The 18,491-nt window shown below is 43.2% G+C and overlaps 1 protein-coding gene across 1 annotated transcript in view; it reads left to right on the forward strand.

The window, feature by feature from the left end:
* The window catches only part of LOC142075099 (E3 ubiquitin-protein ligase RNF38-like), a 342,549-nt gene that overhangs the window by 320,316 nt on the left and 3,742 nt on the right, over positions 1-18,491 (forward strand). The window contains exons 6-11 of the mRNA XM_075136117.1: positions 6,117-6,287; positions 10,199-10,360; positions 14,010-14,116; positions 15,347-15,431; positions 16,921-17,042; positions 18,173-18,272. Of these exons, the coding sequence (XP_074992218.1) occupies positions 6,117-6,287; positions 10,199-10,360; positions 14,010-14,116; positions 15,347-15,431; positions 16,921-17,042; positions 18,173-18,272 (747 nt within the window). The remainder of the gene's footprint in view (positions 1-6,116; positions 6,288-10,198; positions 10,361-14,009; positions 14,117-15,346; positions 15,432-16,920; positions 17,043-18,172; positions 18,273-18,491) is intronic.

The raw sequence follows: 18,491 nt of genomic DNA on the forward strand, positions 1-18,491 counted from the left end.
TGCATGTCTCTCTCTCTGCATCTGTGTGCTCCCGTCTATGTCTATGCACATGCATGTCTCTGTCTCACTCTCTGTCTCTCTCTTCCTCTGTATCTGTACGCACGCACATCTCTGTTCCTCTTCCTCTGCGTCTGTGTGCACTCGTCTCTCTGTCTCTCTGCCTGCCTCTGTCTGCGTCTGTGCATGCCCGTGACTCTCTCTCTTCCTCTACATTTGCCTGTGCACGCACATATGTCTCAGTCTCTCTCTTTGTCTGTCTCTCTCTGCGTCTGTGTGTGCTCCCATCTGTGTCTGTGTGTGCGCATGCATGTCTCTCTATTCCTCTGTCCGTGCACGCCCCCATCTTTGTTTCTCTTCCTCTGTGTCTGTGTGCATGTCTGTCTATGTCTGTGTGCGTGCATCTCTGTCTCTTTTCCTCTGTGTCTGTGTGCATCTCTGTCTCTCTCTGCCTGTCTCTGTCTCTCTCTGTGTCTGTGCATGCCCACACCTCTTCCTCGGCATCTGTGTGTGAGTGCGTCTCTCTCTCTCTCTCTGCATTTGAATGAGGGCACGTCTCTTCACATCTGTGTGCATGCACATCTGCCTGTCTCTATTCCGCTGCATGCACGCCTCCCTGTTTCTCTTTGCATCTATGTGCTCCAGTCTGTGTATGTGTGGGCGCATCTCTCTGTCTCTCCTCCTCTCTGTCTCTCACGTTTCTCTTCTTCTGTGTCTGTGTGCACCTATGTCTCTGTTTCTCTCTTCCTCTGCATCTGTGCACGTGCATGCCTCACTGTCTCTCTCTGCCTGTCTGTGCGTGCCTGCAACTGTGTCTCCCTTCTTCTGTGTTTGTCTGCACAAGCATCTCTTGGTTGCTCTTCCTCTGCATCTGTGCGTGTGCGCATCTTTGTTTCTCTCTGCTCCTGTGTGCGCATCTCTGACTCTCTTCGCCTGTGTCTCTGTGCGTGCATATCTCTCTCTCTCATTCTGCGCCCGTGTGTGCACGTCTCTCTCTCTCCCTGCGTGTGCGCATGCATCTCTGTATCTGTCTTTCTCTTTCTCTGCATCTGTATGCCTGTGTGTTTGTCTCTTCCTCTGCATCTCTGTTCGCACACACCTGTCTCTCCTCCTTTGTGTCTGTGCATGCACGTCTCCATGTCTGTGCACGTGTGCATCTCTCTCTCCCCTCCTGTTTGCGCGCCCGTCTCTCTGTCTCTCTTCTTCTGCGTCTGTGTGCATGTGCCTTTTTCTCGCTCTGCGTCTGAATGTGTGCATATCTCTCTGTATCTGTCTCTTCCTCTGCAAGTGCACTTGCATCTCTGTCTCTCCTCTTCTGTGTCTCTGTCTGTGTGCGTGCGCCTCTCTGTCTATTTTTCTGTCTCTTTCTTCCTCTGCGTCTTTGCTCATGCCTCTGTCTTTCTTCCTTTGCATCTGTGCACGCGTGCACCTCTGTCTCTCTGCCTGTCTCTGTCTCTCTGCGTTTGTGCACGCCTGCGTCTATCTTCCTCCACGTTTGTCTGTGTGAGCATCTCTCAGTCGCTCTTCCTCTGCATCTGTGTATGCGCGCATCTATCTATCCCTGTTTCTCTCTGTCTCTCTCTCTGCATCTGTGTGCACGTGGATTTCTCTGTCTCTCCCTGTGTCTGTGTGCACACATCTCTGTCTCTTCCTCTGCATCTGTGCATGCGCTTCTCTGTTTCTCTTTATCTGTCTCTTCCTCTGGATTTGTCTGCGCAAGCGTCTGTCGGTATCTCTTCCTCTATGCATCCCTCTCCCCCCACCCCCCCGCATGTCTCTGTGTGCATGTGGGTCTCTGTCTCTCTTCCTCTGCCTCTGTGCACACGTGTTTGTGTGTGCATCTCTCTTCCTCCTTGTCTGTGTGCAGGCACATCTCTCTGCATCTGTGTGCACACGTGTCTCTCTCTCTGCATCTGTGTGCGTCCCTCTGCCTCTCTTCCACTACATCTGTGCATGTGCTTATCTATTTGTCACTCTTCATCTGCATCTGTGTGTGCTCATGTCTCTTTCTCTCTTCCTCTCCATCTTTGTGCACACGTGTCTCTCTTTCCCTGCATGTGTGCGTGCGTGCATCTCTGCATCTGTCTTTCTGCACGTCTTTCTCTCTTCATGCCTGTGTGCAGGTGCCTCTGTCTCTCTTTCTCCGCGTTGGTGTTCATGCACACCTCTCCTCATCTGTGTGCACACGTGTCTCTCTCTCTTCCTCTGTGTCTGTGCACGTGCTTCTCTGTCTCTCTCTGCGTCTGTGTATGTGCCTGTTTGTCTCCCTCTCTCTCTGTCACTCTGCATTTGTGTGCCTGCGCATCTCTCTTCCTTTGAGTGTGTGTGCATGCGTCTCTCTTCCTCTGCATCTTTGTGTGTGTGCGTCTGTCTAGCCTCCTCTGCATCTGTCTGCACGTGTCTCTTTCTCTTCCTCTGTCTGCGCGCTTCTCTCTCTCTTTCTGCATTTGCGCGCACATGCCTCCCTGTGTCCGTCTCCTGTCTGTCTCCGTCTCTCTCTCTGTCTCTGTCTCTCTCTGATGCTCTTTCTCTCTCTCATTCTGCCTTTTCCTCTCTTTCTGACTCCCTCTTCTCCATTGTCTTCCGCTCTCTCGCACTTTTGTGCGTGCTCACTTTCTCCCACACTACCTGTGTCATTCTGTCTTGATTGCGCTTTCTTGCTCTCATTCTCTCGCTGTTTCTCCCTCACTTTCTCTTCCTTTCTGCTCTCTTTCTCTGTCTTTTTATTCCTTTATCCTTCTATTTCTGTTTCTTCCTCTCTTCTTTCTTTCTCGCTCTCTCACTTACTCTCATGTTCGCGCTCCTTTCTCTCCCCCACGCTTTCTTTTTTTCCTCTCTCTTCCTGTCTCTTCCCCTCTCGTTTTCTTTATCTCCCTCTTGCGCTTTATTTTTCTCTCTGCCTCTCTCTCTCTGGTTCTAACTATCTTTCTTTCGCTTTCTCCCTCACTCCCCCACCCCCGGTTTCTCCCTGTCTCTCTCGCACTCTCTCTGTGTCTCTTTGTGACATGGTCTGGAAAAGTCAGCCTGTAAATGAACACTTTTCAATAAACTTCTGAAAAGACTTTCTAGAATTGTAATGGTTGCTTATTTTTAGTACCAGAGATCATTGCACATTCTAGCTCTACTTAAAAATAATGAAATTGAAAATTATTTCAGAATATAACACTGTAAAGTGGAGACTTGGTTGACATGTCCTCTTATTGTAATATTGGGTGAGAAATACATTCTGTTTCTTCAGTATTAAACAACAGGATTAAGGCAATAGATTTGAAAGACTGAAGGACATTTAAAATATACCCTAACCTTCTGCATAACACACATCACAGAATGTTGCTCGATAATCTTTATGCAGTACCCTTAACATACATTAAAGCTATAATAAACTTTATTTCTTTTTGGCTATTATATAAACTGATGAACTGTGTTTTAATATTTCCAAAAGTACCTCCTACATGTGTTATAGAATACTATGTTATGTTGTACCTGCACATTTATTATTTATTTCAGAGGATCATTTGAGGAAAATTAGTATTTAGATCAGATTAATCTTGAACTGTATCAGCTTGGTGTAAGGATCAATTTGGGGTCATGACCACAGTAAATGAGGTTGTGACTGCACTTTCTCTATTGGAATCTGATCATAAACTATATCTCCTTACCATCTTTGCAGTCATTATGCATAGTGACCATAATGTGTTTTGTGTTAACTAATGAGAACAATATGCTTTGGGTAAGAGAGAGTACAGCTGTGTCCTCTACTCTTCTTCATTTCTTGATAAAGCTTGATTCACTTCGGAAGTGGAGCAGTGAAGTTTAATGTTTGAAAACTGTCTCTAATAAATACCCTTGTTTACATAAGACAACTGATGCTTATTTTTTAAAAGCTCGTTTTGAGTTGCACTTTTAATGGTCAGAAACATAAAAGGAAAGCCTGATATTCTGGTGACAGATTAAAGCAGCAGTTGAAAGAATGCAAATTTGGGGTCTTGTTCCTGGATGTGTAGAGCTGGAAGTGAAACTGAGCACTTCCATGAAGTGAGTTTCTATTCTCCCTACCACCACCTTGATTCCTGAGAATTCAAACTTTAGTGACTCACAGTATATTTTGGACATGTAACTTCACAGAGGAGTGATATGCTTTTATTGAAAACTGTCTCTGGGTGATGCCTTCATAGGTCAGAGGAAGAGTTTTTCACTCCAGAGCATAAGGCTCCCCTCAAAACATGGAAATGAGCAGAACTTTTAAGGCTAGTTATAACTTAAAATCATAGACTCATAGAATGGTTTGAGTTGGAAAGGACCTTCAAAGGTCCAACCCCTTGTCGTGTCACTACAGTCCCTGGCAAAAAGTCTTTCTCTGTCTTTCTTATAAGCCCCCTTAATATATTGAAAAGCCACAATAAGGTCAGCCTGTAGCCTTCTCTTCTCCAGGCTGAATAACCCCAACACTCTCAGCCTTTCCTCATAGGAGAGGCGTTCCATCCCCCTGATCATTTTTGTGGCCCTCCTCTGGACCCGCTCCAACAGGTCCATGTCTGTCTTGTGCTGAGGGTTCCAGAGCTGGACGCAGTACTCCAGGTGGGGTCTCACCAGAGCAGAGTAGAGGGGCAGAATCACCTCCCTCGACCTGCTGGCCACGCTTCTTTTGATGCAGCCCAGGATATGGTTGGCCTTCTGGGCTGCGAGCGCACATTGTTGGCTCATGTCCAGTTTTTCATCCACCAGTACCCCCAAGTCCTTCTCAGCAGGGCTGCTCTCAATCCCTTCATCCCCCAGCCTGCATAGATATCGGGGGTTGCCCCGACCCAGGTGCAGGACCCTGCACTTGGCCTTGTTGAACCTCACGAGGTTCACACGGGCCCACTTCTCGAGCTTGTCCAGGTCCCTCTGGATGGCATCCCATCCCTCAGGCGTGTCAACCGCACCACTCAGCTTGGTGTCGCCCGCAAACTTGCTGAGGGTGCACTCGATCCCACTGTCTATGTCGTTGATGAAGATATTAAACAGTACCGGTCCCAATACGGACCCCTGCGGGACACCACTCATCACGGATCTCCATCTGGACATTGAGCTGTTGACCACTACCCTCTGGATGCGACCATCCAGCCAATTCCTCATCCACCGAACAGTCCATCCATCAAATCCCTCTCTCTCCAATTTAGAGAGAAGGACGTTGTGGGGGACCGTGTCAAAGGCCTTACAGAAGTCCGGAGAGATGACATCCGTAGCTCTTCCCTTGTCCACTGATGTAGTCACTCCACTTACCTTCCCCTTGCACAGCCTTAAGGCAGGGCTGTCGCTCAGCCTGGGACAGTGCACAATACCACGCATCAATCTCCTGCTCGCATTCCCAGATACCGCGCTGCCTGTTGAGGTCCTCTTGTTACATAGCTACTTGTCTGAAGAGTTCTTCCAGCTGGGCACACTTGTGCAGCTATGACATCCACTGCTGCCTTCAGGTACTAGGGGGTCTTCCAGATACTGGAGCTCCATGCAGCCTGAGGTCTGGACAGCTATATCGATCCTTGGGAGGTCTGTTTGGGGGGAGATGTCAGCATAGCTAGGCTGTAGTGCTTCTGTTTGTGTTACAGCCACAGCCTTGCAGTTGTGGCAGATGGACACCATTTCCTTTCAGCAGATCACCTCAAAGTCCCAGGACAGAGGAGAAAGGGACAGCAGGTACCAGCAAGAGGGGAAGGAAGAGAAGGGGCCCAACTTCAGGCAACAGAGTTGTTTAGGGCACAATCTGACATTTAGGAGTCCTTCAGTTCCAACTAGTGCTTCTTTTCTTGGCATGTGTCTGTAAATGTAATATATGGGAAGAACAGAAGCCACTATGGTAAGTAAACCTGCTCCCCCCTTGGGAGTCTGCGCCTGATAATGCAGAGTGAACACCCCCAACTCCTATTGACTTCATCTGAAGTAAAAGGCCCTTTGCACCTTGCAAGTGTAGCTGGTACCATCACACTTTTAGACCCTGTTCTGTACTAGAATCACTGTTCATTGAGTTTCTGAATGAATTATTGTGTGGGTTGTGTTTGTAAGCTAAGGGTAAGTGGACTGCTTTCTTTTAATAATCTCCTTTCACTCTAGATGTAAAAATGTTCATTTTCTTTCAGATGCTTCAGGCGTGCTCAGTCCAACATCTACCAGTACCATATGCAGCGTTCCCACCTCTGATTTCTAACGACCCATTCCTTTTGCATCCTCCTCACCTCTCTCCGCATCACCCGTCTCACCTGCCACCTCCAGGGCAATTTGTTCCCTTCCAAGCACAGCAGTCACGTTCAGTAAGTAATGCTTCTTATCCCCTCTCCTAAAATATTTGGGGGTTGATCAGCAAATAATGCTCTTGTCCTTCTAATAACATTCTGGTTGAGAGAACAAATGGATCTGATTTAGAGTAAGTAATAGGGTTTTGTAGTAGTGCTACCTGAGCAAGACTTAGTCTGAAGAAAAAAAAAAAGTATTGTTTTGAAATTCATTTTGATTCTCTTAAGATTTCCTCAGCTGTTGCCCACTCCGTTTCCCTGGAGGCCTGTACTCCTGTCAGTCTGACATAAGTTTGCTTCATGTACTGCTTCTGCAGGTGGTGTTCTTCCAGAAAGTAAAAGAGAATATAGAGACCTAAGTGTAGTGCAGCAGTGGTCTCAGAGAAAAAACTTTGCAGAGAGACCAGAAAGCACAAAGCGTTATTCCTATTGCATGCTTCTACCACATTAATTCACAGTTTATTTAAAGTGACCACTGTATCCCCCCCGAACACTAGTGCGAAAAGTATTACCTAAACCTTCTATGGCCTACTGGAACCTCTTTTCTCCCCTGCTTATGGAAATTATTGACTCTTTTCACTTAAACAAACTTGGCTGAAAAGTTAATGCCTTCATAATAGGGCTTATGCAAACATGAGAGAAGATGCTATTTTGGACACGCGGGAAAAAATTACATTTTGTAATTTCTACTTACTAATCTTCTGCCAGAGGTTAGTAATTTTCACTTACTAATCTTCTGCCAGGCACCTTTGTGCCTGTTTCTTTGGAGCTCTACCAATATTTCATTAATACAGAAATACAAAATAATTTCAGTATTACTAACAAATACTGCTCAGACTGTTTTGATCAGTAACAAATACTGCTGTGTTAAATGTCAGGAGTTGGCACTATTGTAATAATTTCATTATAGTCATGGGGGAACGGTTCTGCATAGTTTTCTCTGGTAATCAGGATGTCTTCCCTCAGAAAATGTCGGGGCTTCTTTCTTAACTTAGATTGCTAATTTAGCTTCAGGAATAGGCTCCCTTGTTAACTTTTAGCTCTGTTCGATAGCTTGATTTTTTGCTGTCAAGTCTTACTAAAAGAATTATTGCCTTAAAAATGCTGACTATTTAAAGTTTGTTCAGCAGAATGGGGAAACAATTTTCCTTTTCCTTTGCTTCCACAAGATGACTTTCATATCTGACTGTTTTGAAGCATGTGGAATTCAGTACTGGGAAAAGAAGGGTGAATTAGTGAAATAGTAGAGTTAAGGTTTTCCTGAAAAATGAGACCAAAATGAGCTGAGATTTGAATTGATCTTTCCTAATAGCAAAAGTATAGCTTCAAGATAATGTATCTAGCCTAAACATGGCAATAGATTATTTATAAGTATAAATCATGGTGTTCATAATGAAGATTTTTGCTTCACAGGGAAATGCTGAGTTGTTTTTGTAAGAAACTTCTTAATTCTTCATACATCAGTGTGCCTTCAATTATTCCTTATGGTAGTGAAGTAGAAGTATTTTCTTCAGTTTGAGAACATGTCTCTTAAGGAAGTCAGTTGCTGCCTTATATATGCAGTCTGATGAAAGGGATCATAGGATCACAGGATCAGAGGATAATTCAGGTTGGAAGACACCTCAGGAGGTCTCTAGTTCAACCTTCTGTTCAAAACAGGATCAGCTATGAGGTCAAGTGAGGGTGCTCAGGGCTTTTTCCAGTTGGGTCTTGAAAACCTCCAAGGATGGAGACTACATAAACTCTCTAGGCTCCTGTTCCACTGCTTGACTGTCCTCATGGTGAAAAAGCTTCTCTTTGTATTTAGCTGGAACCTCTTTTGTTTTGACTTATGCCCATTGTCTCTTGTCCTTCCACCATGCACCACTGTAAAGAGCCTGGCTCCATCTTCTTGATCAAATCTCTGCAGGTATTGGAAGGCTGCTGTTAGGTGTCCTTCCCCCCTCCCCCAAGCCTTTTCTTCTCCTGGCAGAAAAAGCCTGGTTCCCTCAAGCTCTTCTAATAGGACAAATGCTCCAGTCCCCTGACCATCTTGGTGGCCCTCCTTTGAGCTTGTTCTACTTTAACAATGTCTTTTTTTTTTTTTTTTTTTGTATTTGGGTGCCCAAAACTGGATGTAGTATTCTACATGAGGTCTAACAAGTGTTGAGCAGAAGGTGGATAATCACTTTGCTCAATCTACTGGCTATGCTACTGTTTGTTAATACAGCCCAAGATACTGCTAGCCGCCTTTGCTGCCAGGGCACACTGTTGGCTCATGTTCAGCTTGCTGTCTACCGAGGGCCCCAGGGCCTTTTCAGCAGAGCTGCTTCACAGCCAGTCATTCCCCAGTCTGTATTGCTGCCAGGGGTTCTTCCTTCCCAGGTGCAGGACTTGGCATTTGTCCTTGTTGAATATCATAAGGTTCCTGTTGGCCCATTTCTCCAGCCTGTCCACGTCCTGCTGTATGGCAGCCCTACCTTCCAGTGTATGGACTGTTCTCCGCAATTTGATATCAGCTGTAGACTTCATGAGCAAGTACTCTGTCTCTTCCAGGCGATTGATAATGTTGTTAAATAGGATAGGTCCCTGTGGTATACCACCTGTTACCAGCATCTTGGTAGAGTATGACCCATTAACCACTATGATCTAAGCCTGATCATCCAAACATTTTTTTTGTCCATCTGGTTGTCCACCCATCCAGACTGTAACATCCGAACTTGGTTACAAGAATGTTGTGGGAGATAGTGTCAAAAGCCTTGCTAAAGTTGAGGTAAATGACATCCACTGCTCTCCCCTCATCCACAAATCCAGTCACCTTATCATACTAGACAATCTGGTTGACCCGGCACGATTTTCCCTTGGTATAGCCATGTTGACTGTTCCCTCTTCCATGTGCCCAGAAATATGTTCCAAGAGGACTCACTCCATGATTTTCCCAGGGACTGAAGTAAGGTCGACTGGCCTGTAGTTTCCCAGATTGTCCTTTTGGCCTTTTTTGTTGATGAATGCAATGTTTGCCTTTCTCCAGTTGTCAGGGATCTCCCCCTGATCTCCACAACCTTTTAAAGATGATAGAGAGCAGCCTTGCAAGGACATCGGCCAGTTCTCTCAGCACCCTTGGATGTAGTCCATCTGGTCCCATGGACTTGTATGGGTCAAGTTCTCTCAAGTAATCAATCCCTGACTCAATCCTCATCCACTGCTAGTAGTTCTTCTCCTCCAGATTCCTCTCCCTGCCCAAGCGGCACAAGAGGGAGGAGGAGTTGGGGGTTATGGTCAGTATATAGCAGTCATTCTCTGCTGCACCTTCCTTTTCACACCTTTCCTCTGCTCCGGCGTGGGTTCTTCATGGGCTGCAGTCCGTCAGGAAAATCTGCTCTAGTGTGGGTTCTTCCATGGGCTGCAGTCCTATCAGGAAAATCTGCTCTGGCATGGGTTCTCAATGGGCCACAGTTCCTTTGGGAAATAGCAATCTGTTCCAGAGTGGGTCCTCCACAGGCTGCAGGGAATATCTTCTCTGGTGCCATGGAGCACCTCCTCCTCATCCTTCTCCTTCTCTGACCTTGGTGTTCCCTCTGCTGTTTCTCACTCTTTTTTGTTCCCTCCTACTCTCCATCCAGCTTTTTTTTTCACCCTTTCTTAAACAGTTTTTCACAGAGGCACCACCAACACTGTTGATTGGCTCAGCTTTGGCCTGCAGTGGCTCCATTGCCAAGCCAGCTGGAACCAGCTGTGTCTGGCACAAGGTAGCCCCTTACCTCTTCCCACAGAGGCCACCTCTGCAGCCCCCGCCACTACCAAAACCTTGCCACATATACCCAGTACACCTCCATAAAATTTCCACAACTCCTCAGAACGTATAACTGGAGTTGTGGTTTTTTTGTATTAAAAAATAAATTTAAAAAACTGGTTTTCTATTAATACAACAAACCCTGTGTTTCTTTCAGCCACTTCAAAGGATAGAGAATGAAGTAGAACTGCTTGGAGAACATCTTCCTATAGGAAGCTTTACCTACCCTCCGTCAACTCATCCACCAACATTGACTTCCTCAGCTCCTATCCAATTCTTAACCCATGATCCTTTACACCAAGAGGTTTCATTTGGAGTTGTAAGTATTGCTTTTTGTACTACATCCTCATGCATGCTGAGTTCAAGTTCTTGATCTTTGCTCTAAGTTATAACCATTTTATTGAAAAATGGCATTTTTGCAATTCAATTTCATTAGTGGCTGCAGCTGTGGAAAGTCAGGGTGGTTGGTTTTTACGGTTAGACTTGCTTCATATAGTCTGAGGGCTCAAACTTGGAAGAATGAAAACATGCTAACAAAATCTTTGAGCGATCTTTTTTCATAAAAGTAAATGTCTCAAGGCCTCTGAATATCATTTCAGTAGTGGTGTGTGAATTTTGGTTCTAAAAATCTGCTAACTTTTTTATTCACTATTGAGTATTTTTAGAAAAATACAATTTATGTCTAAGTTACAATTCTTTACCTGCTCCCATTTTAGTAGACAGTGCAAGATGTTTTAAACAGTCATACTGAGGACTTATGTAAGTAAACTAAAGAGCTTTGCACGCAAATCGAAACAGGAAAATAGTCTTTTTCTCCTATGGAAAGAATGTGTTGAAGCTGTAAACTTGAATGTCTCTTTAGGCACTATATCTGTATGCAGTTGAAAGGCTACAGCCCCTCCTCCCAAAAGTGAATGTAATTGAGCCCAATCCTGAATGTGATTTCTTTCGTTATTAATTTTAAACCTTGCTCTTTATTTAAAGTGGTTTTGTTTAAAACTCTCATTCCTACCCAACCAGCTGCACAAGCCAGCGTATTGCGCCAGGTCTACCACCATGCTTCCAACATACTCAAACCACTGCCTAATAAGCCCTTCTAATTCCCTGGAGACCTCAAGCTTCTGGGTAGGCTTGCACAGCCACCAGTTAGTTGGGGTGACCGTTGAGGCTGCAGTCTAAGCCTGTGGATGAACAGAGCAGGCAGCAGCCCGATAACTGGCAGAGTTTCCTTCCCTTCCCACGCAAACTTCCACGCAAACTGCCGACGCCGCTCCGAACAGATGCCGCGCCCTGTTTCTGCGCCCTGGTCATGGTGGTCCTGTTCTCGGCGCTCCCTAGGGACCAGTTATATGCAGCTTCCTGCCATTTGAACTGGCCAGGAGGACAGCCGGCATTGCCCAACTCTCCCCTGCCCCTCTCGTGAGACCTGCTGTCTGCCGGCTGGTCTCTCCCCCACTCACAGCCCAAGGTGTCGGGGGCCCAGAAACCACCTCAGACACCCCCCGAGTACCTCACAAGCCTTGCACTCCGCTCAGCACGCGGCAACTGCTGCTGCTGACATCTGCTTCCTGCAATTTTATAAGATGTAATAAAATTAATAATTCAAGTTTAAATAGGAATATAAAGAAAATTAAACAAAAGTAAAATACAGGCTCGGGACTCTCTGCTTTATAAAACTGCTGAACAAGCCTGTGGAAAAGAATTGTGGAGTTGAGAGTTTCGGCCAAGATAAGACAGGAATTCGGCCTGTGCGCTGAGAACTAGCAGACGCGCACATACGCCTGAGATAAGACCTGAACACCTGGCTTAGTTGTCTCCTCTGTAAGGAAACTGAAAACATCAAGAGAATTATGTAATTGGTTAACCGTGAGAATAAGCGGATCTGAGAGCAGTCGTGTGGATCATTGCCAAAAGGAAGAGAGACTGTTTTTCTTAGTTAATAAGGGATACGAATCGGGTGATGACTGGGGGAGACAGCGGGACCTCCCCGTTATGGTAAAGGATATATTCTCCTGTATTGTAACAATAAAGGATTCTGCGCATGCTTATGTGAGAGTCCGTGCAATCATACACCACGCAAGCCCTACCATGTTTGGGGTGGGGGGACTTTAAGCCAGTGGGATGTTCCTGAATGGGTGGGGAACATGAGTAAGTTTGAACATGTCTGTGGGACTAGGGACCAAACCTGGGAGGCTAACCAAGAGGCCTGCACACGACCCCCACCCTATGCGAAGAAGAGACCGGTCCTGTGAGTCCAACCAAGAGGCCCCCTGTGGTGGGTTGACCCCATTTGGTAGCTAAGCACCACACAGCTGCTCGCTCACTCCCCCCTGCAGCGGGATGGGGGAGAGAACAGGAAAAGCAAAAGCAAGAAAACTCGTGGGATGAGATAAAGATAGTTTCATAAGCAAAAGAAAGAGGAAGAAGAAAAGGAAAAAAAAGAAGCGATGCAAAGGCAATCACTCAACACCTCCCACAAGTAGACCAATGACAAGCCAGCCTCTGAGCAATGGCTACCTACCCAAAACCCCCCTCCTCTCCATTTTTATTGCTGAGCATGATGTTATATGGCATGGAATATCCCTTTGGTCGATTTGGGTCAGCTGTCCCACAGCGGTGGGGGAGCTTGCAGCTACCTGCAAGACATTTATCCTTAGGTCAGTTATGGTTTTCTAGCATGTTTTCAAAAGCGCCGTCTGACTGACTGAACAGGTTGCTAATTTGGGGAGATACCCATCATTTCTTTCCCAGCTGGCCACTGGGGAAGAGTTTCCCTTGCCTTTTCTCTCTCCTTCCTCCCCTGCCCCCAAAAGGTATTTTTACCACTAGAGTCAATGTATATCATCAACTACAGACCCTGCAAACAATTCTTTGTGTATGTAAGTCTGTATCATAATCCTTTGTGCAACAGGGGAAGCAGTTGATGTGCTGGAGGGCAGGGCTGCTACTTGGAGGGACCTTGACAGGCTAGAGAAATGGCCTGACAGGAACCTCATGAAATCCAACAAAGGCAAATGCGAGGTGCTGCATCTGGCATGGAATAATCCCATTCAACACAACAGGCTAGGGGGCAACTGGCTACAAAAAACTTTGCATAAAAGCATCTAGGGGTACTAGTAGAAAACAAGTTGAACATAAGTCAGCAGTATGCCCCTACAGCAAAGGCAGCCAACCAAATACTGGGCTGTATTAGCAAGAATGTAGCCAGCAGGGTGAGGGAAGTGATTATTCTCCTCTATTTGGTACTTTTGAGTCTGCATCTGGAGTACTGTGTGCAGTTTGGGGCTCCTCATCACAAGAAAGACATTGAAAATACTGAAACGAATCCAGTGGAGGAACACCAAGATGATCAGGGGGCTGGAGCCCACGACATACAAGAAGAGACTGAGAACTATTTTTTTTTCTCAGCTTTTTTTTTTTCTTAAGAATTTTTTTTTTTCTTAAAAACAGAAGGCAAAGGGGATGGGTTATCTTATTACTGTCTACAACTATCTAATGGGAGGGTATAGAGAAGACGGAGACAGACTCTTCTCAAAGGTGCACAATGATAGGACAAGAGGTAATGGGCACAAGTTGGAACATGAGAAATTCCTATTAGATATAAGGAAAAACTCTTGCCCAAACCAAAGCCCTCAGCTTTTGGTTTGCAGCATGTTCACCAATTCAAGTCCTGCCTGTCCAAACCAGTCCGTATATAGGCTAAGCCTTACAAAATGCTTATTAGCTAGCTTGCAAGGGTTTCTGTTTAGCATTTTTACTTTTTTCCTGCAGGATAGTATAATTGTATATTACTGATGAGATTTGTTGGTCAAAACAATTATTTGAAAAGGCTGGTATTTTTTGGCTTGGGCAGGGCTGGATTTTTTTGGGTAATGCCTTATTTAAAATGTATTTCAACATTCACTTTTAATTTAATTTCATTATTAAATAAGACAAGAAAATATTGTTGTTTTTCTTCCTTTTTACAGCCTTACCCACCTTTTATGCCTCGAAGACTCACAGGGCGCAGTAGATACCGATCACAGCAACCAATACCACCACACTCGTACCATCCCAACCTATTACCATATGTGCTGTAAGTCCAAAGCACATTGTACTTGTAGACTACTAAATAACTCTGTAAGCTGGTTGATCCCCTCAATGATTTTTTATGTTTAGGCTCTACCACAGGGTACAGACAGTTCAGACAATCAAGACAGTGTGTCACAATCATTCCTGATTAATTTAATTAGATGACATTTATAGTGCTGTGGATTTTTTATTTCTATGGTTGTGCATTAAACTTTGACCCATATTACTATCTTGGGAAGGAGATGCTTTTTTAACTTAAAAGAAAAAACAGAAAAATGGTGCGCTCTTGCCTTTATATCTGAAGAGGTTCTTCTCTGGCCAAATCCATGTTATATGGGAATGTATAGTTGGGTCTGCTGTCAATGTGGAAGTTGGCCCAGTACTATATTGTAATTATCTTTGTTATGTGTATTATTGAAAAGGAGACTGAGGGGTGACCTCATTGCTCTCTACAGCTTCCTGAGGAGGGGAAGTGGAGAGGGAGGTGCTGATCTCTTCTCCCTGGTATCCAGTGACAGGACGCGTGGGAATGGTTCAAAGCTGCGTCAGGGGAGATTCAGACTAGACATTAGGAAACATTTCTTTACCGAGAGGGTGGTCAAACACTGGAACAGGCTTCCTAGAGAGGTGGTCAATGCCCCCCCCATGCCTGTCAGTGTTTAAGAAGCACTTGGACAATGCCCTTAATGATATGCTTTAACTTTTGGTCATCCCTGAAGTGGTCAGGCAGTTGGACTAGATGATCGTTGTAGGTCCCTTCCAACTGAACTATTCTATTCTATTCTATTCTATTCTATTTGAGTGCTTGAATGCTTTTGTATTGGGGAGCTAAGTGAACTTGGGTTATTTATCTTTGTTGATATTCTATCTATTTTAATAAGTCAAATTTAAAACCAGAAAGTGTGTTCAATATTAATATTAACTCTGTGATGCAGGCTATCAAGACATTAATTTCTTTAATAACACTGAGCCTTACTGTAAGTATGAGTTGTCATAGAAATATACATGCAGTTTAAAAATGCAATACAGCGAGTATCAAAAAGTGGTGCAATTAGCTTTTCTTTGACTCCTTTACTTTGAATTTTAATTCTTAATTTCAAATTTAAACTTTTTACTGATTCGTAGAATTTGTTGATTTAAGAAGGATCAATAACGTAACTCTACCTCTGCCATATGTTTGCATGCTTTCCTTCAGGAAGGTGTTGAGTCTTACTGTTGTTTGTTCTTCTGGCAGATCAGTGCTTCCAGTGCCACCTGCAGTTGGACCAGCTTTCAGTTTTGAGTTGGACGTGGAAGATGGAGAGGTAGAAAACTACGAGGTTGGTGTGTGAAGTACAAATTCATGAGGAGCAGAGGTTAACTCAATACATGAACTTAAATGGTCTTTTGCTTTTCAAAGACAAAAATGGGATTAAATAAATGTAATGTTTATGAAGACAGAATCTAGAAACATTTTTTTCATACTAGTTTCTAACACTGGATGTTAGAAACACTCTTATTTTGTATCATCTATTGCCTTTCCCCAGAATCTATCCTTTCAGATTAGTGATGGTTAAATTCCTCAACTTTCCATTCTAGATGTGACTCTTCTTTTTGCATTTTGCTTGATTTTTAAATATCGAGCATAAATATCCTATTCTTTTGAATATGCTATAACTTAGTGCTTTTTATGTGCCTTGCTAACTTTACGGATTAGTGTTAACATTATAGGATGAATTCACGAAAATGTGATGTTGGCAAGAATCTCTTAATGTATATTTTCTCTTGACAATAAAGAGAGTACAGCAAGTCACGTATTTTGAAATAAAATGTCAGTGGTGTCTTAGATAATTGAGGGCTGATCCCAACTCTTGTCCTTGCTGCTTCTCAGGCTGTTGGATTCCCATCAGATTCTGTTCAGAAAACCTCAGCTGCCACCTACCCCTCCTCATGTATCTTTCTCCTTGCTTCTGCTCAGAGCTGTGTATTTATGCAGTTGCATAGCATTTACAGTGTAATGGCAAGCTTTCCTATAATGGTTCTTGTGCTAGTTAAAAGAAGCATCATATTGTAGCTGACATGTTGGGCTCCAGGTTTTGGGCTATTTGAGTATCTGTACTCTTTGCATCTTTCATCAAATCGCTTAACTTCTGTGCTTCAGTTCTCTATCAAGTTGATATTGATGCTTTTCTGGAGCCCCTCATGAGGGAGCAGAAATTATTTACATGAGGAGCAGTTAGGTACAGTGTTCTACCTGTATGAACGAGTACAAAATTTAATCAGAAAGTGTCTCTATTCAGTTTGATGTCATGCCTTTGTTTCCAAAGGTTCAGCATAAAATCTCCATGTCTCAATTCAGCTAGCCCAAGAAGTGGAATGGGAGGCAAAATTTGTCCCTTTAAACTCTTGGCCACATAGAGCTAGGCTCATTGCATATTCCTAGAAAGCAAGTTTGTCAACATTTTCTTCTGGTTACTCACACTACTGTGTGGGGGATGGGGGAAGGGAGTTCACTTCCAAAGCAAAACATGTATCAAGCTGTGAATACAGCTGTGGGAGTGATTAACTGTTAGGTCATCAATATTTGGAAATCCCAAAGATACTATCTTATGCAGTTCAGAAGGATTCATCAATGATCAAACTTTGAAAGACATCTTTCCATAGCGCTTGCAGTTGTAGAGAGAGAGAAGCAAGACTAAACGTGTCTTGATGGAGAGGTGGGTTGTGCTACCTGGTGGGATAGTGACATGGCAGAAGAAATCACTTCTGGTAGAGTTGGAGCTTGTTTGAGCAATGAATGTTAAAAAGTCCAAATTCCTTTTTTCGTAGGCACTGCTGAATTTGGCAGAACGTCTAGGAGAAGCCAAACCTCGAGGACTGACAAAGGCAGACATTGAACAGCTTCCATCTTACAGGTTCAATCCAAGCAATCATCAATCAGAACAGACATTGTAAGTACATATATCCTAAATTTACATACTTTACGTGGCTGTATTTCCATTCCTTTAGGCTGCAGCCTCAACTAGGCAAATACTGTAACACAAGTGCTCTAAAAGCATTCAAATAAAAAAGATAAATTTTCTTAAACCATTTTTCAAATCAGATATCATTTATCTTGACTTTAAAATTCTGCATAGTCTCACTTCAGTTAGATGTTCAAATTTAGTTATTCAGTATTTTTAAAAAGTTTTCCAAATTTTTGTTTGGCATACTAGATATTAAATGGCCATCATCAACTTGGAATTCAGCCCATATTAAAATATTTTCCAATTAGTAAAATTTCAAGTGCTCCTGGAAGAGCTTTTGACAGTCTTTGAGATTTACAGTTATATTTTCTTATTTTTAAGACTAATTCTGTTTGAAAGATCTACATAACAAAGAAATGAGCTATAGGTGGGAGGCAGTGAAAGTGATATACAGTGCTATTAAATGTTTGAAATTGAACAGAAGAGTTTTTTTCTCTGATCTTCCACTTAGAGCAATCTTCAATGTTATTTTTAACATAGTAGGGAATAAGAAAAATAAAAGTACCAGAGAACTTAAGTAGATGATGTCCCTGGGGAAGAAATGTGTTTATAAAACATGTACAACAGAATATAGATGTAATTTAAGGAGAAATTTTTCATAGTAAAAATGTGTGTGATCTTTAATCAGTTATGGCTTTGAGGAATACTCAAAGCAAGTTTTCTGTTTTTTATTTTAATATAGCTAAAATTAAAGTTAAAACTGAAAGAAATATGCTATAAGGTTTACACTACCTGTTTATATCAGCAGGCATGAACTCCAGTATTTTGAATTATGGTAATACAATCTATTTACTGCTTGGGCCAGTGAACTCCCATGGGTATGAGTTTGAGCCCTTGTATGCTTTGGGATTTGAAACCATGGTGAACAAAACAAAAGCAATTCTCATTTTACACTGGTCCACTAGAGATCTATACCCACAAAAGTTTGATCACTGTAGATACTCCAGTGGTTTAAAAAAAAAACTTTTGCAGACACACCTTATAAGTTGCCTATAGAATATAAATTATTGTTATTAAATGGGAAAGTTTATAGATATTTGCTGTCTTTTTTTTAGGTGTGTAGTGTGTATGTGTGACTTTGAGGCAAGGCAGCTACTTAGAGTCTTACCCTGTAACCACGAGTTTCATGCCAAATGTGTTGATAAATGGCTTAAGGTAAATAAAATCTGTGTTGGATGCAATTTATAATGTCCTAGTTTGTAGTTTCATTTTTTCTTTAGTTTTCTACTGCATTTCATCTCTTGTTTCTCATTTTTAATATTTAGGCTCTGAAGTAACAAAAAAGGGCACAAGCTGAATTTATCTTCTTTTTGTTGTCTCCTTACACTATAGAAATATTCTTTTTAGCAATTAACAGAAGATATTTCTTTGTAA

Source organism: Calonectris borealis, chromosome W (assembly GCF_964195595.1).
Source record: "Calonectris borealis chromosome W, bCalBor7.hap1.2, whole genome shotgun sequence".
In the NCBI taxonomy this organism is placed as follows: domain Eukaryota; kingdom Metazoa; phylum Chordata; class Aves; order Procellariiformes; family Procellariidae; genus Calonectris; species Calonectris borealis.